At 35.9% G+C, this 25548-nt stretch overlaps 1 protein-coding gene across 1 annotated transcript; it reads left to right on the top strand.

Annotated features, from left to right (window-relative positions):
* The first annotated feature begins 1767 nt into the window (after nt 1-1767).
* Nucleotides 1768-10180, top strand: LOC145599626 (4-coumarate--CoA ligase-like 9). The gene is made up of 6 exons (XM_081655894.1): nt 1768-2955; nt 5894-6083; nt 8129-8274; nt 8367-8434; nt 8863-8965; nt 9782-10180. The coding sequence occupies exons 1-6, from the start codon at nt 1930-1932 to the stop codon at nt 9902-9904; spliced, it is 1656 nt and encodes a 551-aa protein (XP_081512020.1). The 5' UTR covers nt 1768-1929; the 3' UTR covers nt 9905-10180.
* Nucleotides 10181-25548: the final 15368 nt, after the last annotated feature.

Here is a 25548-nt window from a genome sequence, read left to right as displayed (position 1 = left end):
TATGGGGTATGTGATTAGGAATGGAACCCCAAATATCCAAGATTTTATTGGAGCATCTATAATGGTTGTGAATAAGGACTTGCTAGCAATTTCTAAATAATTGATAGCTACATGCTAATTATAGCTATTGTGGAGCTACAACCTCTTGTAGATAAGCCAAATTACATAGCTCTACCTAATACTATTATATTTATTTGTTTAATAAAATTTATGTAGTTGTTTGTTTGTTTATTTATTTTTTATTTTATTTTTTTTATGGTTTATTTATTACAAAAGAATGTACGAAGTAGCTAACTATTGTAGATGTTGTAGTTTAAATTATGCAACTTGGAGATTTATGATGTGTCAACTTAAAACTACATGCACATGTAACTAGCCATTGTGGATGCTCTTATTTGGGTACTATGGGTAGTGGGTGATATTAGAGGGTTGATAATTCATACTTAATTAAAAAGACAAGATTGCACTTAATTATAAGAAATAATAAAATGTGATAATAACACACAAATTTTAAATCTGTAAAATATAGATTCAAAACAAATGCAACAAAGTGTTAATTTTATTAATTTGATAATTTAGGGTACAATCTCTAATTTGCTCCTCTGATTCGATCTCCACTTTGACTTTTACGTAATTCACAAATTGACTTGATTCTTGAACGAGGGCCGTCGAGGCTTGATCTCGATCAAAGATTTGATGCAGAACTTTGACTTATGTTGATGTAAACCTTTGACTTGTTGTTGATGTAGACCTTTGACTTGTATTCTTGATTGAGGGCCGATGAGGCTTGATCTCGATCAATGACTTTTTGATGTAGAGGCTGAACCGGTGATGTTCTCGATGATTTGAGGTTCTTCTTTCCTTCGTGTTGAGGGCCGTCGAGGCTTGATCTTTTTCCACGAATGACCTTCTAGAGTAGAACGGCACGTCGAATGCTTGTTGTTCTTCTTTTAGAGTGTTTGATGAGGGGTTTTCTCCGGAGAGACCTTTAGAGTATTTGAGAGGTTTTCTCTGTATCTTGATTCTCTTTGTTTTCTCTCTAGTTTTCCTCTCTTGGTTGTTCTCTTCTCTTTTGGTTTTTTCCTCCTCCCCCCAAATGATGTGAAGAGAGCTCTATTTATAGAGTGTATGACACCTAGGGTTAGGGTTAAATGTACATTGGAATTGGGCCTTTGACTTGGTAATCTTGACTCATTTATGTAGCTTAACCCATTTAAATAGGTTTTTACTATTAAATGAACAAATTTAATCAAAATAATTAAAATGGGCTAATTTATATTATTTCACCCAAAATAATTAATTTTAAATAAATAGTCAAACCATTAAGTCAACAAATTGACTTTTGACCCATATAATATCCAATGTGGCATTTATATAAATTTTTCGTGCCTACAAACACTACTTAGGTAATTTTGTTATTTATTTTTAATTTATTCCCACATTTTTACCAAACAAAAGGTCAAAAGTTACTATAACATTTTTATAAATTTTCAACCACCAATTCCCAATCCCACTCTCTAATCCTCAAACTCCCATTCTCATATACCAAACGTTGAAAAATAAGAGAGACCTGAATTGATTAGAACTCTACTCCCGATTTTATATAATTTATAAATTAAAATAGTGCATATGAATAGTAAAAAAATGGCATTATCAATGGAGTCATGGAGGGAGTAAATAAAAAAATTAAAATAGAAATACAATTGAAGTAGAGAGAGTAGTTACGGCGGGACATTCAAATATCTAAGACTAGATATATCTAGTTTTTTGTGACCACTTATTGCACCAATTTACCATAACCAGTAGTACTCCCCCAAACAGTAGACCAACCCCCTTCCATCACTTCTTCCTATTTCTCTGCCTACAAATTCACCCCTTCTCCCTCTCTCCCAAACCCAGAAAAAAAAAAAAAATTCATCGTCGGAAAATATGGAAGCATCAATTAATCCCAGAAACGGCTACTGCTCCGCCACCAAAACCTTCCACACTCTCCGCGAAAACCCCCCTCTTCCACCTGAATCCACCCCTCTCTCCATCACCGACTACGTCTTCTCTCTCCTCCACTCCAACCCCAACTTTTCTCCTTCCTCCCCTGTCCTCATCGACTCCGCTACTCACCATTCTCTCTCCTACTCCGACTTCCTCAACCGCGTCAACTCGCTCTCTCATTCTCTATCCAACCTTTACAACTTTCCGCTAACTTCCAACGCTGTCGCCCTCATTCTGTCTCCTCCATCGTTCCACATCCCTGTCCTCTACTTCTCTCTCCTCTCCATTGGCGTCATCGTCTCCCCTGCCAACCCTTTATCAACCCAATCTGAGTTGACTCACTTAATTGAACTTGCTAAACCGTCTGTCATATTCGCCGTCTCTTCTATATCCTCAAAGCTTACTTCGTGTTCCTCTGATGTTCCCGTCATCCTCCTCGACTCGCCTGAGTTTGAATCAATGCTCACTCAACGAGTCACCCGCCCTCGAGTGACGATCCCGCAGTCGAATTCCGCGGTGATTTTATACTCGTCCGGGACTACGGGACGAGTCAAGGGTGTTGAGTTGACTCACCGGAATTTCATCGCGTTGCTCGCTGGATTGCACCATCGGAGAATGAAGGCGATTGAGGAGGAAGAAGGGACGAAAACTCGGGCAATCTCTCTGTTCTTTCTGCCTTTGTTTCATGTGTTTGGATTCTTTATGCTGCTTAGAGCGGTAGCAATGGCGGAAACTCTGGTTTTAATGGCGAGGTTCGATTTCGAGAAGATGTTGGAGACGGTGGAGAGGTATAGGGTTACTTATATGCCGGTTTCGCCACCGTTAATGGTGGCCTTTGAAAAATCGGAATTGACAAAGAATTATGATCTCAGCTCCCTTGAGTTTTTAGGGTGCGGTGGTGCACCGCTTGGTAAGGAGGTTGCTCAGAGATTTAAAGCACGTTTTCCTCATGTGGAAATTGGACAGGTAATTTTTCGTATTTAAATTGATGTTTTCTCTAAATTCAATTTTAATTTTAAATTCTGTACTACTCCGTATATACTTGATACTAGTATCAAGTTTAATTACTTTTAATCAGTTTAAATGATGTAGACGATCCTTTTGATGATCTAAAATGTGGTCATTCTGGAAAGACATGACGAAATGTTCTATTGAGTTTGGTTTACTTTTGGGATTATTTCTGTATTTGAATTAGTTAATTGCTGCCTTTTTCTTTTGGCCCTGTTATGTGATTAAATAAAGCTAGTACTACGTAATTGTAAAGTACTATTTTTTTTTAATCTATATCAAGGCTGAATGTCTTTTCAAATACTGTTATTATATACCGTAAGTAATTATCATTGTTGTTAAAGTGATTATTGTAGTAGACTAGTAATGGAGTTTGATTATCAAAAGAAGTATTGCGTGATAATGTTACACTTCATTTGCGTTGGTATGTTAATTAGGATAACAGGAAGAACTGAGATATCTAACAAATTGAACGTGGTAGAGAATAAACGAAACTGTCAAGTTTTGAAAATTAAAGCTATTGAATGAGGAAGAATGGTATTTTGGAAAAGCATCAAATTACAAAGATGTATGAGTTGGTAGTATGTCAATTCTATGAACCTTTAGAACAATGCATGGGTATGACTTTTTTTTAGTTTTCATTAAACATGGATTTGAAGGCAAAGATTTTATTGAATAGTATGAATTAGTCATGGCTCAACCACAAATGGAGGGAAATGCATTAATTGTGAAATTAATATTAAGAGGAGGCCTTAAGCAGGCAATCTTGACTTTCGAGTTCTAAGTCAATCTTGCTACAATGATTGATTGCTTTAATCTTTTTAAGGTTAAATTATTAGTATAGATACCATTTTGATTGGATTATATATATTTGACGATTAATTGATAATCAGTGAAAACTACTAGTAAGAGGAATGGTTCTTTGTCTTGATGTGCAAGCATGGGAAGTGTCTGACCGGCTTATGTCCTATATTGAAGATTAGGTAATTTTAAACCTCCTAATAAGAATTGGACTTGGCTAATCAAGTTAACAAGGGCCATTCCTAACAGCATTAAACTAACTTTAAAATAGTTTATTTGACTGATTAGATTTATATATACTTTTTGTTTCAGAAATTTGACTATATTCGAGTTTCTTATACAAAACAAGCACACCATTAAGTGGGTTTAATTTTTCCCTTTTGGAATCTACATAGACTTAGCTTAAAATATTTTCTAAATGCAAAGAAACGTATCAATTAAAATTCTAAAATTCAAATTAACAAAGGAACTTATCTAGAAAATTTGAAAACAATCCATAGTATAGTTTCTAAATGTCCTAAACTCCAAATTAATGTAATAACTGTACAAATTTAAAAGATAAAAACCCAAGACCTTTTCTTTAGATGCAGTACCAGAATTGTATAATCAATTGGTTATTTTCTGCAACCATTTTTAAACTGATTGTTTTGTATCTATCTTCTCCACTGTGACCTTGGGTGCTCAGAGTTATCATGGTATTCTGAAGCTTATATTCCCATTTGTTTCACATAAAAGTGATAAAACCCTTTCCCTCATCCACACGGATTAGTAGCCAACCTTCCATCACAGCATTCCCTCCTCTGAGTGAGGTGAAGTAAGCTATGTGTGGCCTTGGACACTACTTTAATGAACTTAAAACAGTTACTAGGAGTTACATGGTTTTGAAATTCTTCAAAATGATTTGCCATGGGTTTCGACTTTTAAGTTTTTGTTTCTAATGTTTAATGTAAGCTGTTTTGGAAAAGATTAGATCTTCCGGGGTTAATTAGAGAAGGAAGAGAAGAAACTGAGAGGAGAGTAATTTTCAAGTTGGGATATTTGTCTTCTTTGTGGGTCAACAATTCAACATTTGTAAATATATCTGCATTTGTCAATTCTCTGCATCTCTGCGCATAAATACATTACTGTATAAAAATTAAATTTACTGTAAATTTTGGTAGGACATGACAATATTAAGACACCTTAATTTGCATAAAAAAGACACCTTAATTTGCATAAAAAAGACACCTAAATGATTTCTACTAACATGACTGTACAAATGTTTTAATATTTTTGGGTATATGACTAACCTTGTAGATGCAATTCCTGTTTGTTGGTTAACATCAATTTTGAGTTATCACCTAGAGGTTTATAAGGAGATTGATAAGGTAAATATTGAAGATTGAATGGAAATAAATTACATAACAACTAGTGTTATGATGAAGCTATAATAATGAGTAATGCATATGGGCAGCACACTTTCCTCAATTGCTGTTTTGGTGTGGCATTGGAGATGGATTTTGAGGCTAGGCTCTAGTATAGTAGTACATATTACCATATATCTTATGTTTCGTGAGAAAAATGGATTAGTAGTGAGGTAAATTGTAGAAATGGTGGCACCTGTGTGATATGTAAGTGATAGTGTGGAATCATATTGATATGTGTAAAACCCGTGATACTTGTAAAACCAAATTGTGGAAAAAGGATCGATCTTGTTCAGAGGTACTGCCCAAGGAAAGATGTATCTTTGATCTTAGTTGTAATGGTCATTTAAGAAATCAAATGAAACACATTCTCACTATATCTCTCTAGTTCTATCCCTTGCCTTCCCTTACCTCCATCACTCTTTCTTTTTCTAAGAAGCTAGTTAAACTTCAGTAGCCATTTCTGAGCAGCAAGCTTCCTTGCTGTTAAGCTAAACTTTTGTAACTCTTCCCTGAAAAGAAATACTTTTAAGAGTTTTAACTTGCTAGTTACTGATTCAGATTCCGCAAGTATAAGGAACTAATTTCATGGGAGGTTCTGTAACTTTAACATGCTTATTTATTTTATTTATTTATTTTATTTATTATTTATTTATTTTACTTTTTTATATTTGCTCTGTCTTCTATTGTAGGGATATGGAATGACTGAGACAGGGGGTGGGGCAGCGTCAACAGTTGGACCTGAAGAGTGTGAACGATATGGTTCTGTTGGCCGCCTACAAGAGCACTCGCAAGCAAAGATTGTTGATCCGTCAACAGGAGAAGCCTTACCACCTGGTAAAGAAGGGGAACTATGGCTTCGTGCTCCAACCATCATGAAAGGTAAATTTACCCTGAAGTTCTATGTGTCTCCTGGAGACAAAAAATATATTGTACTTGTTTTTAAAAGCTGGGAACAAAATGTCTTATCAATGAAGGGAAATTCTAACAAGGCTATTGGATATACTTATATTATACGAAGTATATATATTATTTTTATATGATCAAGGAAGAAAACCAAGCCTCTTGTAGAGGGCCAACTTTATTTATTGTAGGCTAATAGCAAGCAAGGTGATGGTCAATACAATCAAACTAGCTAGAATGATGTTGCATTTATGTCCAACATTAGCTTTGAAGTGTGCAATTTGCGTTCCTGAAAGCAATGGTTTAAGATTCTTAAAATTGACATCATTGAGTTGGTTCAAGTCTATAAGAGAATTGGTCATATATTGGATCTCACAAGGGATAATCCATTAAATCTTTACGGCTGTAATGATAGTGAGTATAATGACACCCAGGCTATTTCCTCATTAACCAAATTGGAGATCCTTGTGATCTTTGCATATTTAACACCATTCGTAAGAGGAAAAGATTCTGCTGAGATAATTAATTCTGCCATGTTCTGAACATAAAAACATGTCTTTGAAGATCTTTAACATTGTACACTTTTATCCAATCTTCATCCTAGTTACTAGACCTATCAACAATCAATTCAATATAGTTGTGTGGCCTGGGCCAATATATGTCTGTGAGTATATGACTAGAATATAAAGTTTGATAAGTGAAGGTGCATTGTTCTTGGTAGTCAAGGTTTAGAGTTTACAAATCAGTGGGGATCCCATTTCCATACCAACTCAAGATATGCTTATTGGACTTAGTGGCTCTCGTTTGAATACCTTTATTAATGGACATTGCTTTAATATGAAGAGCGACTTTTTTGCAAGCTTAAAAGTTTGATACTTCATATATCTCTACTTTTCAGTGAAAGGTAAAAGGGCATTTAATAGTGTGAGTCATGACTTAGCACCCCCATATTACAAACATATTACTTTTGTAATATGCTGCTAGTAAAAGGCTCGTAGTTACAGTTTCTTGGAAAATTATCAACTTCTGTATCATTTGAAATTGTTCATCTCATTCCTAGAGGTCTATATCCCTTAGTTTTTGGTGGACTTCTGGTCTGTCTTCTCTGTTTCATTCATTTTGCTGTGGAATGAAACTAATAGAAAAAAATTCTTACAAGACAGACGACTTGATTGATACTGTGCAAGATAAACCGTATGAGCTATTTTCGATTTCATGGAAGGATATTTTAATGTTAACAATTGAGGAAGGGTAATTGAATGTAAAGCGTCCACTGTGCAATATGCATCTGCAATGTTACGAAAGGATTAGTCTCTAAGCTTGTCTGGACACTTATATAGGGGCCTTAGTTTCATCAAAATGGCTCACCACAATAAACAAACAACATGGGACGTTGAATTAGAAATATAGAAATTAAAGAATATCTTTCTCACAAATTTCATTTGATCTTGAGTTTTAATGAATAATTTTTGTAGGGGTTTCATTTGAAGTTGGAATTATTTTATTCTGTTATTTGGTCTCTTGTTGTAAAAGTCATTTCTTTTCATTTCAAGTAAATTGTAGACTGACTTTTGCCGTTTTGCATATAGAAGATACTCTGGATGCTAAATTTTCTTGGTTGCTTTAAAGCAACCATTTTTATGTAATACATTTGTTTTTCCTTTGGTCAATTGGTTCTTTTTTCCTTGTTACTTTATTAAAAGAAGCCATATTAATTTTCTGATCATTATTGTGCAACTAATTACATCACTCATGTAGTTTCTGGAAAACTTTAGATGCTCCTTAAGGTATCCTTATCATTCTCTATCTCATGAAAGCTCTATTGACTGGTTTAGCAAATATTGTTGTCATCTGTCAATATTAGCAGACATCATCATTTCAGCTCTGCCTATATTTCATTTGCCAAGATTGATGGCTATTTTTAGTCCTATTTTGATATTATCAGCTTTATCTGTTAATAATTTATTTTAAAAATGATCAATTTGACTCTGATGTTTGTCTAATAGCAATTGTAACAACTGTAGGTTATGTTGGGGATAAAGAGGCAACTGCTGCTACCTTCCATCCAGATGGGTGGTTGAAGACTGGCGATCTTTGCTATTTTGATTCTGATGGATATCTTTACATTGTTGACCGGTTAAAGGAATTGATTAAGTACAAGGCATATCAGGTTACAAGATAGCCTTTTGATGACAAAGACAATCATTTTCAACTTTTAAACTGTTCTATATTGACTGTATCATTTCTTTTTTCAATTGCCAGGTTGCTCCAGCTGAGTTGGAACGTTTGCTATTATCACACCCAGAAATTGCTGATGCTGCTGTCATTCCGTAAGTTGGTCATCTTCCTATTGTGCACGCATGATCCTATAGTAGATTGCATCATTTCACTCCCTGCATTGCTTTATAGATTTGCTCACGGATGGCTTGAATGTAAATTGTGTTAGCTTTTTCCTCTCTCTCTCTTTTTTTTTTTTTTTTTTTTTTTTGAGTGGGGGTGGGGGAACCTTGTGTTATGCTTGGAAAATCTTTCATAACTTTATAACACAGGTAATTAATTTGATATTAGGCTCCAAATATCTTATATATTCACCTGAAGTCAACATTTTAGTTAGATCCCGTTTTTTGAACCAGCCCCAATCACCAATTTTATGTGGAATAAATTATGTTAGTTGTGAAAGTATTTATATATATAAAAAAAAAAAAAAAAAAGAAAAAGAAAAAAAAGAGGGTATGATAACCTTGTTTGCTGACTGCAGTTATCCTGACGAAGAAGCTGGAGAAATACCCATGGCATTCGTAGTCCGTAAACCTGAAAGCAGCATTACTGCGTCCCAAGTGATGGATTATGTTGCAAAAGAGGCATGTTCTTTCTAAACTGATACCAAACTTGGTTTATTTATATATATATTGTCAAAACTTTATGCAAGGGTCAAACAAAAATGGTGGACGGTGTTTGGATTGATGATAAAATAGAATCCTGGGTTGCAAGCAGTGATTCGATTGATGCAGATGAAAGAGAATTCTTATTTCAGTTCTCCACTTTGACAACAGAAAAAGGATTGATCAAATTTTATTGAGTCTTGACTCATAGTGATCACTTATCAAGCTGAGGATCTAATCTTACAATATACTAGCCAACTTCGGTAGATCTTGAATTTCTGTTGCCATCATAATATCATATTATAGACTTAAAGCCAAAAACCTGTGATCTGTTTAGCTGACTATAGGAGGTCATTGCTTTGGCAGAGAAATCTGGTGGTGTAAAGTACTGAAGTCGTGTCATAATAGTACATCTGTGATAAATTGACGCCCATGTTATTACTGATTGACTTAAAACACTACCAATCCTTTTGAGGATTATTTTGAGTAGGACAACTTATGGTTTGGAAGTAGCGGAAAACAATTCTTTGCATCTGTAGGCTGCATATACGACACCCCTATTACCCCGTCGAGCCTTAGCTTGTTGTGGGATCACCACATTGGGGTAGTTTTATTCCATACAAAAGGTGTTTTACAGTTATCCACATGCATAGCAAAATGGAGCGCTGACCATTATTGAAATTGTGAAATTGTTAGTCTTTTAGATGTGTCTTTAACTTTTGATTGATTATTCTTTTTAAGCACAAAAGTAGGTATTGTGTGAAACCTTATAGTTGTGCTCTCACATCTGTGCAGGTTAGTCCATATAAGAGAATTCGCCGTGTTGCTTTTATCAGTGCTATTCCGAAGAATCCTTCAGGGAAGATCCTTAGGAGAGAGCTCGTCAAGCAAGCTGCAGCTAGTCCATCTAAGCTATGATTAAACTTTCCTGCAACCTACATGTATCAGTTGTAGTTTTGGGCTGCTTAATGTTGCTCATTTAATTCAAGGTTGTCCCCGCCCTGCACTTGTATTTAATATTCGAGTTGTAGCAGAGCATGAGTGCAACTCTTTTGTGCAAGGGGTGATATTCCTTGTGAACATTTTTTGAGCATGAGTTTCTGCAATTTAAACCCTCTAATTAAGTTATGTGTTGAAACTCAAATACATTATTCATGGTGTTTCAAATGTGTATATGAAGTTTATTGTTTACAACTGTACAAATTCAATTGTGAGAGCGGTACTGTAAATATAATTTGACACAATCTGCGTTTTTGCTGGTATAATTTATATTTTTTACTTTTTTATAGCAATGACCATCTTTTCTTACTATGACCAAAAAAGAAAAAAAAATAAATAAATGATACTCCCTACTGTTAATATTGCAAAATTTTCCATTTTCGGCTGTTTCATACTTCCTCTGTTATTTTTTACTTGACCTGTTTCTTTTATCACGCTTGCCAATGCAAAACTTGAACGATCAATAAGTTAAATTCTCCATAAGTAAAAATTATAAAATTTTTATATTATGATAATAATTATTGAGACGAAATCAAAAAGATCATACATGAATATATTTTTTCTTATATATTATTCACAAAAATCGGTCAAAGAAAGGGTGGTGAATAGTGTAAAAGTCAAAGCGGGTCAAGTAATAAAGAACGAAGGAAGTAGTAATTACAACACTACTATTTTTGGCAAGGATTTACCATTATTTATAATTTCTCTCACTCACTAACCTTTTTTTCACAAATATTTTATTAGTAGGTTAAAGACCTGTTTCGATTTACCGAAAACAATTGAATTGAACTGATTGGGGCTGGACTAAACTGAATATAATTGTTTATGAGAGAAGGAAACTAAGAACTGAACCGATTGGAGCGAAGTTGAACTAAACTGAAATTAAGTTGAACAAAACAGGTCCTACATCACGTGCAATGAACGATTGTTAAATAATTATAATAAAAATAACTTTACAAAGAAGGGTATAAAATATACTTGTATTTAATTGACTCCCAAGTATTAAAAAGAATAAATAAAAATAAAATGTATAATATTAAAATAGTTAAAATTAAAACCGAGCTAACATAAGAAGAAATAAAAAGTGCCTTGTTCTAGATGCATTCGAACAAAGCTTCAGGACCCAACGGTATGCATTATGCATGCTTCCATGCTTTATTATTTAATTTTTTTTGGCATATTGTCGGAAATGACGTTGTTCGTTTTGTGAAGACTTGGCCGTATAGTTCTGAAAATTTGAATGTGGTGAATAAATGTGTGTGTTTTTAATAATGTAAAGACTCTAAATGCATAAAGGAATTCCGACCCATAAGCTGATGCAATGTAATCTACATAATTATCTCAAAAACACTTGCAAACAAAATGGAATCTTTTTTAGATGACATTATTTCAGTGCACTAGAGTGCTTTTATTCCAAAGATACTAATTCAAAACAAGCAATGCTCTAATAGCTTTTGAGATATTTCATGCCATAAAAAGAGGGGGCGAAGGACGACATAGTAAGATTGCTCTGAAGCTTGATATGAGTAAGAAGTACAACAGGGTGCATTTGTGTTTTCTTGAGAGGGTGATATATAAAACGGGTTTTTATGATAGCTAGGTGAGAAGTATTGTAGATTGTCTGTCGAGTGTCATGTTTTCTTTCAAAATAAATGGGCAGATTTCTGGATTAGTTACTCCGACAAGAGGTTTGAGACAAAGAGACTCGATCTCTCCTTATTTACTTCGTATTTCTCATTAATGGAGATGCGTTCTCAACTTTATTAACAAAGGCGACAAATGCCAAACTGATACATTGTGCAAAAATATGTCGCGGAGCCCTCGAATTTCTCACTTGTTTTTTGCAGACGATAGCATTCTTTTTGCCAAAGCAACTATTATAGAGTGCTCGGTGATTGCTGACATTATCAACAAATATGAAAGAACATTTGGGTGGTGTCAATCTTGATAAAACAGATTAGATCTTGTATTTAGTAAAAAGGTTGCTGCAAATCGTCGACAATGGATCTTGGATACTTTGTGGGTAAAGGAGTCGAAAAGCATGAGAAATACTTGGGATTGCCGACAATCATTGGCAAATAAAATAAGGTAATCTTTGATAGCGTTAAGGAGAGAATATGACAACGAATTCAAGGTTGGTGTGAAAAATTACTGTCGAGGCTCGAGAAGGAAATTTTGATAAAGGCTATTGCCCAAGTTATACATACCGACTTACATGATGAGCATTTTTAAAATTCAGAATAGCTTAATTGATGAGATTCATTCGCTCTTGGCTCGCTTTTGCATTGGTGGGGGTCGAATGGTCCGAGTCAAAAGATGCACTAGTTGGGACTTGGGATTCTCTGAGTAAATCGAAGTCTATGGATGGTCTAGGCTTTCGGGACCTTAAAATGTTCAATCAAGCATTACTAGCTAAGCAAATATGGCGATTGTATAGTAACTGTACCCCTCTCTTGTACATGTTATCTTTAAAGTGACATACTTCAAAAATAGCTCGATTATGGAAGCTTTTAAAGGGTATGACCCAAGCTACACCTAGCAAAATATGTGGGGGTCTAAAGCGCTGCTGCTTGAAGGCCTAAATGGAGAGTGGGATCAGGGTCAGAGATAAGAGTATGGATTTATTCGTGGCTACCAAGGACATCGCATACAACATCTCCAACTCATACAATGCATTTTGACCCTGAGCTTTGTGTTGCTTCAATGATTGACAACTCGTGTAATGCTTAGAATATTGAAGCTCTAAGCCATTATTTTGATGACGAGGTATGTACTTTTTTTTTTGTCAAATCCCTCTAGCTACTACTCACACTTTGAATGTGCGCTACTGGTGGCTATCAAAGAATGGCAAATTTACTGTTAGGTCGGCTTATTGGCTGGGGAAGATGGGATGGGATCATATGTGCTAGACACCTGATTGTGTCTCCCCAAAAATCAAAGCCAGCGATGAGTACTTTTCACGTTATTGATTATCAAACAGGGTGAAATGTTGAAAAGTTTCGTGAATTTCCTCTTTTCTAAAATATTTTAATAAAAATATTTCATTTTATTATATCAAAAATCATTCATTTCGTGACCTATTTATGAAAATGTCCAATCTAGTTTTTTATGGCCCATAATACGGGTCCAATAATTGCGTAGACTGGATGGGGTTCGAAAAGAGATTTCCAACGATATATTATATTGTCCGATTCCGAGTTATACGAGGAAGTTATGACCAAAATACTAAACTGGGCCAAAGTCAAATTTTATGCGCGAATCCGATGATCATGTGGAGGGTCCATTAATTATCTAGAAGGTTATTTCGAGTTCTTAAGGTGTTAGGATTGATAATTATAATTATTATTTATTTATTTTGAAAAGATAATGATTAAAAATTCTACATCAGATAAAACAAGTGTTTTAAAAAGGATTTAAAATTGATAAAATAAAGTTCACTACAGACTTCGGATTGGAAGTCAGATTCCGTACAAATCTTATCGTACGGAATCTATCGCGCCGCGATAGGCTTATCGCTGTGCAATAGCGCCATCGCGCCGCAATGGAATCTGTTTTACTACAAGTCGGATTTTGACTCATTTATGATCTTTTTCTGTCGTTTTTTCTCTATAAATAGGGGCAATTTTCCCCGTTTTGAATTCACTCACAATCATCATCTCTTCTCTCTTTTCTAAGCCTTTTCTACACCTTTTCACAAACATACACCATGCATCCTTCACGAGACTTAGACACACCTAGCCAAGTTCGAAGTTGCCTTAGACCTTGACTTGAAAGGTTGATAATTCTGAGGGTTTAGTCCCAAATTCATATTTCAATTTTTTGATTAGATTTAATATTTAATATCTTTCTTGAAGTTACTAACGTGTGTATTGTTTTAATAAAAAGAGATACGAGGCATCAAATTAAAGTAAGTAATAATTTGATTACTTAATTATTCTTTTGATATAGAAATCATGCTTAGAATATTATTTTGATTTCTAGTATCATGTTAGGATGCTTTTATTGATTCCTAGTATCATGTTAAGATGTCTTTATTGATTTTTAGTATCATGTTTAGGATAAAGCTTTGATTTTTATTAATAGTTACATGTTAGGATTTGTTATTAATCTTGTTAGTATCATGCCTATGATCTTGCTAATAATATTATGCTTTTATGTAATTGTTACTATGATGATGATTTATTATTATTGTATTGCTTGACGCCCTCTTTTGTAGGTTTAAAGAAAATTTGTATTTAAAATCACGCTTAATAAGATAATTAATAATTTTATCTAGGCTAATATGATTTTAATTCAAGTATTCACCAATAATAGATTTATTTGTGCATTAATAATCAACTAACAATATAGATTAAATTGGTTTGATTAATATAATGATTGTATGTTAATTAGAAAGTGCACATGAATATGGGAAGAACAAAGTAAAGACTTATTTAGGACGAGTTCAATTTCTTTTAGGTTGGATTTGTACCATCATCCCAGAATATCCAGTTATGGTTCGGGACCACTATGAAGTTAGTGATCTCTGCAATCGTGAATGGGGTGTGATATGTCCAATTTATATAGTGTTTTACCTCCATCCCATGGTCATAATTAGTAGTTTTTTTGGCTCTTTAGGGCCACTTTTATTACTAATTTGTGTTTTATAGTGTTTTTGTAGTTTTAGTTGAGTTTTACAGGAAATTGCACTTTTGGAGCATTTTCCCGGGTTTTCATGGATCAACTACGGAAGCTAGAAGGACACGACCATTCTTGAAGCCCAGGATCGGTGAGAGCCGGTGATTAAGGGCTTGGTATGTGATACCGGGGCTATTGGATCAATTAATCATGACCCGATGAGGAAATCCGGATTGGGCCGAGGAATCGAGCCCAATTAAAATCCAAGCCTCGAAGAAGAAGTCGGGCTCGATCGGGCAAGCATACGCCCGATCGGGCAGGTGCTCGCAAAAGCAACCTCAAGGAAGAAGCGCGCCCGATCAGGTGAGCGTAGGCTCGATCGGGCGCAGCATACCAAGCAAGGGGCATAGTAAAAACACGGGCCCGATCGGGCGGCCCTTCGCCCGATCGGGCGCGTGTTTTTCTTAGTAGCTGATTGGTTTTGTTTTAGTTTTGGTTTTAGGAATGTTTAAGTACGAATTATGTACGGAATTTTTGATTACCTTCTCTTTTAGATTTTCTCTCTCTACTTAGGATATTTTCTCTCTCTTAAATTCTCTCTCAACTTTGTTCTTAATTACTTTCATTAATCCAGATTTCTTTTGGTAACAATTTCTTCTATTTTAACTTTAGTTGTTTTATTTACTTCTTTGATTATGTCTTGCTTTATTTATTTGATTAGTTTAGTTATGATGATGCTTGAGTAGTTTTATTTCTAGGGTTTATGGGGATCTAATAAATATTATGAAGGGGTAAATTTGAGATTGTTGATTATCAATGCTTGGTTAATTTCCTATTGATTGATTTAATGCTATGCAATTAGGTTTGGCCAGATTTAATTGTATGAGTTTAGCAATATTAATTCGAGATTCGACAGATGAGAATTGATGTTTAGGCTTAGTTTCAGTAGGCGGACTAATTTATAAATGGTTAAGTCGAGATTCGACAGATGAGATTTAATACCGGTAAATTAACTCTGTGATTATAATACGTAGCGAAAGCCCTTTATAATCTGATTAATCAATTCTTGATGATTGCTTATTATGATTTGCCTTGGATTATTGTTTATTAGCGAACCCATGCCCTAGGTCTTTTAATATTTAATCTCTCCCTACTTTATTTCCTTCGATCTTATTCTTCGTAGTATATACTTTATTTACAACAATATTGGTTACCTTGATAATTTAGATTGTAATAATTAATTTAATGCTATGCAATTAGGTTTGGCCAGATTTAATTGTATGAGTTTAGCAATATTAATTCGATATTCGACAGATGAGAATTGATGTTTAGGCTTAGTTTCAATAGGCGGACTAATTTATAAATGGTTAAGTCGAGATTCGACAGATGAGATTTAATACCGGTAAATTAACTCTGTGATTATAATACGTAGCGAAAGCCCTTTATAATCTGATTAATCAATGCTTGATGATGGCTTATTATGATTTGCTCTGGATTATTGTTTATTAGTGAACCTATGCCCTAGGTCTTTTAATATTTAATTTCTCCCTAATTTATTTCCTTCGATCTTATTCTTCGTAGTATAGACTTTATTTACAACAATATTGGTTACCTCGATAATTTAGATTATAATAATTAATTAGGAGTAGAAAGACTTGTTTCCCTGTGGATTCGACCCTACTTCTTTATCTGCATTAGTTTGAGGACTTAAGTATTACTTTTCATTAGGGGATACGACTTTACCCTGTCAAAATTTGGTGCCGTTGCCGGGAAAACGGTTTTATTTTTATTTTCTGATAATTTTTTGTAGTCTAGATTATCCCCTTTTGTCTAAGAGAACGTTAGTTCTTTGAGGCAATTCTCATATTTGTATTTTAGTTCGTTGTTTATGCCCAGGTGTTCCAGATCAGGTTACATCCCATTCGATCCTGAGATCGAGCACTCGTTTAATAGTCAAAGGAAAATCTATAGAAAAATTCTGGCGGGTTCCGAGGAGGACAACAGTTGAAGAGATCCCCCCTCTGATTCTAGTGACACAGAAATTCCTTCAGATTCAGAATCAGAGATGACGGCCCAGAAGAAACTCAGTGACTACTCGCAGCCGAAGCTCACAGATTTCCCGCACCTTACTCCCACTCCGACACTAGATGGAGTTCAATTTGAGATCAAGCCCCAATTTATCACTATGATAGAGAGGAAGCAATTCAGTGGAGCTAAGGGTGAAGATCCTAATCTTCACATCGCAGATTTCTGCCAGTATTGTAACACCATTAGACAAGTCGGGGTCACGCAGGACCAAATTAGGGAGATTCTTTTTCCCTTTTCATTATGTGGCAAAGCTAAATTATGGTTTAATGGTTTGAATAGAACTGCACTTGGTATTACTGACTGGGAAACTCTTGCTTTGAATTTCTATAATAAATATTATTCCGCAGAGAGAACAGCGGTACTAAGGAGTGCTATTCAGAACTTCGCTCAAGAGGCCGACGAAACGCTATATGAGGATTGGGAGAGGTTCAAGGATCTACAGAGAGAATGCCCCCACCACAATCTAGCACAATGACAACTGATCCAAGCATTCTACAATGGACTTGGAAATTCTTCTAGATCAGTTCTTGATTCTGCAACGAGTGGGAGATTCATGAATTTAAATGTGGACGATGTAGGACAGGTTATCGAAGACATGGCAATACATAATTCCCAATACGGGAATCCGAGAGGGTTTGCAAATAAAGGAAAACATAATGTCGATTTCGTATCCTTTTTGCAAGCTCAATTAACGTCTATTTGTCAAAAATTAGATAATCTTACTGCTACTCCTAACTCTGTAACTAATGTTTCTGCTGTTGCTAGCAATGAAGCTTTTTGTGAAAATTGTGGAATTGTAGGGCATTGGGAGCAAGATTGTAGGAGCTCTATGGAACAAGTTATTGCCTTTCAAACCTATAGGCAGAATAACCCATATTCCAACTCTTACAATGCCGGTTATCGGAACCATCCATATCTTTCGTACCGGAGCACCAATGTACAAAACCCTCCACCTCCACAACAACCACAACATCAACCCCCACCACAGCAAAAATATTACCACCCAAATTCCGGCCAGAAAAGCCAAGCATCACCCTCATCATTTTCCGACCCTGCCATGACAGAAATTAGAGCAATGCTTGCCAATATGCAAAAGCATATGGAGAGTAGGGATGCGCAAATTGATTCTATTTTAGCCCATAATAAAATCATGGATAATCAAATTGCACAACTTTCATCTACCCTACAATCCTGTCAGCAGGGAGCTCTACCATCACAACCTATCCATCCTACAGATCATGCCAATGCAATCTTTCTAAGGAGTGGTTCACATTATGATGGACCTCCTATGCCAAAGGAAGATAGGCCAGTTCCTGATCTAGATTCATCTATACCAAACGCTAATCCTGCAGGGCTACAAATAGATACTAACTCTACTAATATTTCTATGCAGGGTAAATCTCAAGATAAGGGAGGAGATGTGCAGAGCTCGGTTATCAAACTACCATTTCCTAATAGACAACTGAAGAGTAAGTTTGATAAACAATTTGGTATGTTCTTAGAGGTTGTGAAAAACCTGCAGGTAACAGTTCCTTTCACTGATTTAATCACTCAAGTTCCTGCTTATGCTAAATTTATGAAAGACATTCTGACTAGGAAAAAGGCCTTTAATGAAGTAGAAACTGTAGCTTTCACAGAGGAGTGTAGCGCTTTATTGCAAAATAAATCCCCTCCTAACTTAAAGGATCCCGGTAGTTTTTCTATCCCTTGTCATATAGGGAATGTTTTTATTGATAAAGCTTTGTGTGATTTGGGTGCTAGTGTCAGTGTTATGCCATCGTCTATCTGTGCTAAACTTAATATGAGAGAATTAAAAGTTACTAATATAACTTTGCAAATGGCAGATCATTCTGTAAAATACCCCTTAGGTATTTTGGAGGACGTCCCTATCAGAGTTGGTAAATTTTTTATTCCTATTGATTTTGTTGTTTTAGACATGGAAGAGGATACGCAAATACCCATTATATTAGGTAGGCCTTTTCTCCATACTGTAGGAGCAATTATTGATGTTAAAAATGGCAAACTAACCCTTTCTGTTGGTGATGATAATGTTACTTTTAATATAGGGAAAGTTTTAAAGGGCCTATGCTAGAGGAAAATTGTTGTTATATTGATATAATTGATATAATGGATGATATTTGTGATGATAGCTTGCCACAGGTTCTTGCAAGGGATCCCCTGGAGGAAGTTCTTTGCGGGAATTTATCTAAAGACAATGCAAGCGTTTGGGGAATGAGGTACATGATATTGAAAAAGCTCTTTCCTTAAAAGAGTTAAGCCCCAAGGAAACAATGAAGGTAGTAAATTTAGTTCAGGAATCGAAACTTGCAGAGGTCAAGAAACCTGAACTAAAACCTCTCCCTTCTCATTTAAAATATATTTTTCTAGATGAGCAGGAACTATACCCCGTGATCATCAGCACTCAATGACCTACAAACTTCCCAACTTCTAGGGGTTCTTCAAACCATAAGAAAGCTATTGGGTACAGTATTGATGATCTCAAGGGTATTAGCCCTGATTTTTGTATGCACAGGATACATCTAGAGGACAACTATAAGCCCTGCATTCAACCCCAAAGAAGATTAAATCCCAACATGCAGGAAGTAGTCAAGAAAGAGGTTATGAAACTACTTGATGCAGGTATTATCTATCCTATTTCTGACTCCAAATGGGTAAGTCCTGTGCGGGTAGTGCCTAAAAAAGGTGGGATGACTGTGATAACTAATGAAAAAAATGCATTAATTCCCACTAGAACTATAACAGGGTGGCGTATGTGCATTGATTATCGTAGACTAAATATCGCCACTAAAAAGGACCACTTCCCTCTTCCCTTTATAGATCAAATGCTTGAGAGGTTAGCTAACCATAAATGATTTTGCTATTTGGATGGGTATTCGGGATTTTTTCAAATTCCGATTCACCCTGAAGATCAGGAAAAGACAACTTTTACATGCCCTTATGACACTTTTGCATATCGTAGAATGCCTTTTGGTTTATGCAATGCACCCGCTACCTTTCAACGTTGTATGATGAGCATCTTTTCTGATTTCATAGAGTCTATTATGGAAGTCTTTATGGATGATTTTAGCGTGTATGGTTCTTCATTTGATTCATGTCTAATTAATCTCGCTAAAATTTTGAAACGATGTGAAGAATGCAACTTAGTTCTAAATTGGGAGAAATGTCACTTTATGGTTACAGAGGGAGTAGTCCTAGGTCACATTGTATCTGATAAGGGCATACAAGTAGACAAAGCTAAGATTTCAGTGATTGAGCAATTACCTCCCCCAGTTAATGTTAAGGGAGTTAGAAGTTTCTTGGGTCATGCGGGGTTTTATCGCTGCTTTATCAAAGATTTTTCTAAAATTGCTAAACCACTGACTCAGCTTTTGCTCAAGGATGCTCCTTTTATTTTTACTGACGAGTGCCTTGAGGCTTTCAACAGGATTAAGCAGGCTTTGATATCGGCACCCATCATATGTGCTCCCGATTGGAATCTTCCTTTCGAGATCATGTGTGATGCAAGTGACTTTGCGCTAGGAGCCGTGCTCGGACAAAGAAAGAACAAGGTTTTGCATGCTATTTATTATGCAAGAAAAACTTTGGATGAAGCCCAAGTCAACTATGCCACTACGGAGAAGGAGTTTCTTGCTGTTTTATATGCTTTAGAAAAATTTAGATCATATCTTGTTGGTTCTAAAGTCATTGTTTTTACTGACCATGCAGCGTTGAAGTACTTGATAGCTAAGGCGGAATCAAAGTCAAGGCTACTCCGATGGGTTCTTTTGCTCCAAGATTTCAACATCGAAATTAAAGATAAAAAGGGAGCAGAGAACGTAGTGGTAGATCACTTGTCACGCATCAGGTATGATGAGGGTAAGGATTCTCTTCCTATAGATGATTATTTCCCTGATGACAACCTATATGCAGTTGTAGAGCAACACCCATGGTATGCCGATTTTGCTAATTATTTAGTGGGCGGTACTCTACCTCCTGACTTGTCCTACCAACAAAAAAAGAAATTCCTTTCTGATGTTAAACATTATTTTTGGGATGATCCTTTTTTGTTTCGTGAGTGTGCAGATGGATTGTTTCGCAGGTGTGTTCCCGAATGGGAAGTCCACGGTGTGCTTACTAGTTGCCACACCTCACCATATGGAGGACATCATGAACCCACTAAAACGGTGGCCAAGATTATTGAGTTGGGTTTTTATTGGCCTACAATGTTTAAGGATGCTAACATTTTTGTGCAGGCTTGTGACTCTTGCCAGAGGACTGGAAACATCTCGCGGCGGCATGAGATGCCCCAAACCGGAATTTTAGAAGTTAAAATTTTTGACGTTTAGGGTGTTGATTACATGGGACCGTTCCCTTCTTCAAAAGGGAACCACTATATTCTTGTCGCCGTCGACTATGTATCCAAGTGGGTTGAGGCCATTACCACTCCTACCAATGATGCCAAGGTGGTCCACAGACTTTTCAAGAAGACCATCTTTCCAAGATTTGGCGTGCCTAGAGTGATAATAAGTGACGGAGGATCCCACTTTCATGAGCGGAAGTTAGACACCCTCCTCAAAAACTATGGTGTCTACCATAGGACAGGTTTAGCCTACCACCCCCAAACTAGTGGCCAAGTTGAAGTTTCTAACCGTGAGATCAAGGCCATTCTAGAGAAGGTGGTGGCAAAGTCAAGGAAAGATTGGAGCGACAAGTTGGATGACACCTGTAGACACCCATTTGTGTCTCCTCAAAACCAAACCCAGTGATGAGTACCTTTCACGTTGAATCATAATTGAATGAAACGAAAGTGTGGAAAGGTCTAGTGTTGCGGAAAGTTTTATTTCTTTTCTTTTCTCTTCTCCTTGTTTTTGAAAACTTTATTTTTAAGAAAACAGCCAATCCAGTTTGGTTGGTCCATAATATGGGTCCAATAGTGGTGTAGTTGGATGGGGCTTGCAAAGACCTTTCCGACGATATATTATAAGCCCAATTCCGATGAATATTGAGGAATTTATGGCCAATTTACTAAACTGGGCCCGGTTTGAGTTTTAAGTACGGCCCAATGATCTAGGGGAGGGCCTAATATGATTTATCATTCCTAATGTAATTAGGAATGGTTTTGGTATTCTAGAACATTCTAGAAGGTTTTATCATTTTTAATTCAATTAGGATTCTTCAGAGTTTTAATTAGATCAAATAGCATTTTCGACCGAAATTATATTATTTTATCTTCAAGTACGGTAAAATTATCAGATTTTCGAAAACGCGTTAAAATCCGGTTTGGCGTCCAACCCCAGGCCTTGGCGCCTGGAATCAAGATTCGCGCCAGACGCCAGAATTGGCGCCTGGCGCTAGCCATAGTTCCTGACGCCAATGAGCCAGGTCTGGCGCCAAGGTGGATTTGTGGTCTTCATACTCTGTTTTGATAAATTATCTTTTTTGGATGATTTTCTCTATAAATATCGTATCAAAAACTCCGTTTTCATTCACGAATTCTCCTTATTCTTAAGTCTTCATCAACTATCTTCATCATCTACATCTATCATTCACCAATTCTCTCTATTCTTAAGTATTCATCAACTCTCAATCATTCATCAAATTCTTTGAATTCATTCATCTCTTCATTCATTCTTTCTTTTCTAAACTTTGGTTTTCATACAAAATTCCGCATTCATTAGATCTAGAAACACCTAGCCATATTCGAAGTTGCCTTCGCCCTAGACGTGAAAGGTTTAATTTCTGAGGGTTTGGTCCCAAATCTCTATTTAAATTATTTAATTTAATTGCTTTGATTATTATTTTCCTTGAAGTTACTAACGTGTGTATTTTGTTATTAGAAAGAGGTACGAGGCATCCAAGTAAGTACTTTAATGGTTTAATTGATTTTATGATGTAGATATCATGCTTATATTGTTATTTTGATTCCTAGTATCATGTCTAGGGTAAATTTAATATCAAGTATGATTAAAAGTACGATGCTTCCTATGTTCTTCCTAATGTTAATTCATGTTAGTATCGTGTTAGGGTTAAAGATTTGATTTTTATTGCTTAGTGACATGCTAGGGTTTGTTATTAATCTTGTTAGTATCATGCCTAGGATCTTACTTTTATTATGCTTTAACATGAATATTGTTATAATTATGATTGCTATGATTATGATATTCGTTATTGTTCATGATTATTTTATTCATAATTGATTATGTTGCTTGATTTTTATTCTTTATTGCTTGATCACCTTTTATTGCAGGTTAAAGGGAATTGGTACTTGTAATCACGCTTAATAAGATAATTAATAATCTTGTTAGGTTAATTGTGATTATAATTCAAGTGATCGCCAATAATAGTTTATTTGTGCATTAAATTCAACCAACATAGATTAAACAGGTTTAGGGTTAATCCTATTGATTGTATGTTAATCAGAAAGCGCACATGAATACGAGCAGAATAAAGTAGAGGCCTATTATTAGGGCAGGTTCAATCTCTTTTAGGTTGGATTTGTACCATCATCCCCGAACCCTTATTTGGTTCATGACCTTATGGAGTTGACGATCTCTTGGATCGTTAAGGGGTGTAACCTTCACCTCGTGATGGTTTACAAGTTCCTTAAAAACTTGTTGGCGACTCTTTTGTTCTATCTTCTTCCCTTTTGGACGCCATTGTACTTTAGTGTATGATCACAGTGGGGTTCAAGCTAGTGGGATTTTTAAGGCCATTGCATCATATTGTGCCTACTTGACTAATTATGCATTATTTGTTGTGCATATATATTCTATGTTTTTCTTAACCGTTTGTTTGACTTGTGTTAAGACTAAATAAACTGATTAATGACTAAAGGACTTTTTTTTAATTAATTAATTAATTAATTTGAGCTAATAAATAAACATAAAATCAAGTCATAGTTCCTTTAACTCAACCCGGATTTTTATTCCCGTATACTGCACAAACGTCAACTTGTTTTGGTCATATCTGGAGTTCTAGAAAGAACTACGAGTCGTACAACCTATGGATCTGTAGCCCCGAGTTTTATCTTTAATTTGGCGTTGGTTTCATCCCAATCAGAGTCGCAGATCAAAAGTTATGACTAAAATACCACAGTCTGTCCAGTTTAATGCATATACGTGAAGTCTTAACTTAGTCTTTGCTTGAGTCTAGTCACATAGTCTAGCCACATGGTCATGACACGAGCCTTAACATGTCATCTACACTCACTAATCTTAGCACACACTTTGAGTACACATCACCATGGCCATGTCTTAGGTTCATGCATGAGTCGGTTTTTTTCCGTCATTTGAGTTGAGGGGGTACATTCTATTCTTAATTCTTCACATCCCTCCACCTAAATCTTCTTCACCTCCTCCATCCATTGCATGTTGAAAAAAGTTTGAGTCAAATAATTAACAATAAATATCCCAAATTTCCTTTTCCACAGTACTTGGTCGAGGAGAGAAGGGCGATTAATCAAGGACAACTTCTTTATTCAAGTCTCGCTTTTTGATAAACCGATTCGTCAAAAGAGGAAGGCTAAAAAGATAATGGCAACTCAAGAAGAAGTTAATGAGCATAGGAACCAATTGGTTACCATGACTGAAACACTGAAGCTCCTCACACTCAAAGTTGATGATCCCGTGAAGCAACAACGGATGGACCTCATGCAAGAAAGCTTGAGCAAGCTATCTAGTGACTACAAATTTCAGGGCATGAGTTCGCAAGGGGTCTCGCTGGACAAAGAACTTCTTCCGCATAAGTTTAATGCCACTGACATCCCTAAATTCAAGGCAACAGACAACCCTTACTTCCATATAAGAGCTTTTGAAACTATAATGAGCATTAAGGGTATCGATAAGAAGGTTTTCCCCTCTCTGTTCCCACTATCTCTTGAAACCGTGTGCCAACAATGGTTCTTTTCCCTTGACAAGGAGAAAACCTCTACCTGGGAATTGATAGCAAACGCTTTCGTTGATAGGTACAAGTGCAATATTCAAGTTGAAACCGTTTATAGACAACTTGAGATGCTAAGACAAAAAGAGAATGAAGGCTTTACTTCTTTCTTTAATAAATGGAGAGAAACTTCCGCCAAGATGATTGAGGTCCCCACTGAAAAAGAATCCGTGAGGATGTTTATCAAGAATCTCCAAGAAAAGTATTCAAAGCACTTAAAATATCAACACAACTTGAATACTTTCAAGGCCGTCTATGACATAGGTATCGAGATCGAAGATGACCTCGCAAAGCAAAAAGCTACTAACAATAGCAACCACGGTGGCTGGAAAGGAAAGAAGAGCGACAATCCTTCTTCTTCCGAAAGCGCCCACTCTAGTAATAATGTTAGTACCTTTGACCATAATGATGTCTTAGCCATGGACAATCAAGGATCTAAAAGGAAACCCAGGCGAGAGTTCACATCCATTGGAATGACCTACGATGCTGCTTTCAATCATCTCTATGATCGAGGATTAATCAAACCTATTGGCCCTACCGAGGATCCAACACCAGAAAATCGATCTTCGAGATGGAATCCAAATTCCTATTGCAAGTACCATCGAGGAAACGGTCATACCACCGATCAATGCTACAGGTTTCAAAATCTCATTCAAGATCTCATAGAAGCAAATAAGATCCCATTGCCTCTAGCTAGCGAGAAGACTGGATGATGTCGGAGCAAACAACACAAGACAAGAGGCGAGCTTCAATGACAAGATTTCATGACCTCTTTTATCTATTTTTTTTTCTTTTTTTTCCTTTCCCCAATAAGTCTAGCATAGGCACCTTTTCTTTTCCTTTAGATTATTTTGTAGTTTTTTTTTCTTTTCCCTTTTTAATAAAATGAGCATTTATTTCCTTATATATGATCATTTCAT

This window comes from Chenopodium album, chromosome 2, assembly GCF_948465745.1.
Source record: "Chenopodium album chromosome 2, dcCheAlbu1.1, whole genome shotgun sequence".
Classification (NCBI taxonomy): Eukaryota; Viridiplantae; Streptophyta; class Magnoliopsida; order Caryophyllales; family Amaranthaceae; genus Chenopodium; species Chenopodium album.
Note: the sequence above shows the minus strand (reverse complement) of the source record. Positions and strands in the feature narration are given on the sequence as shown.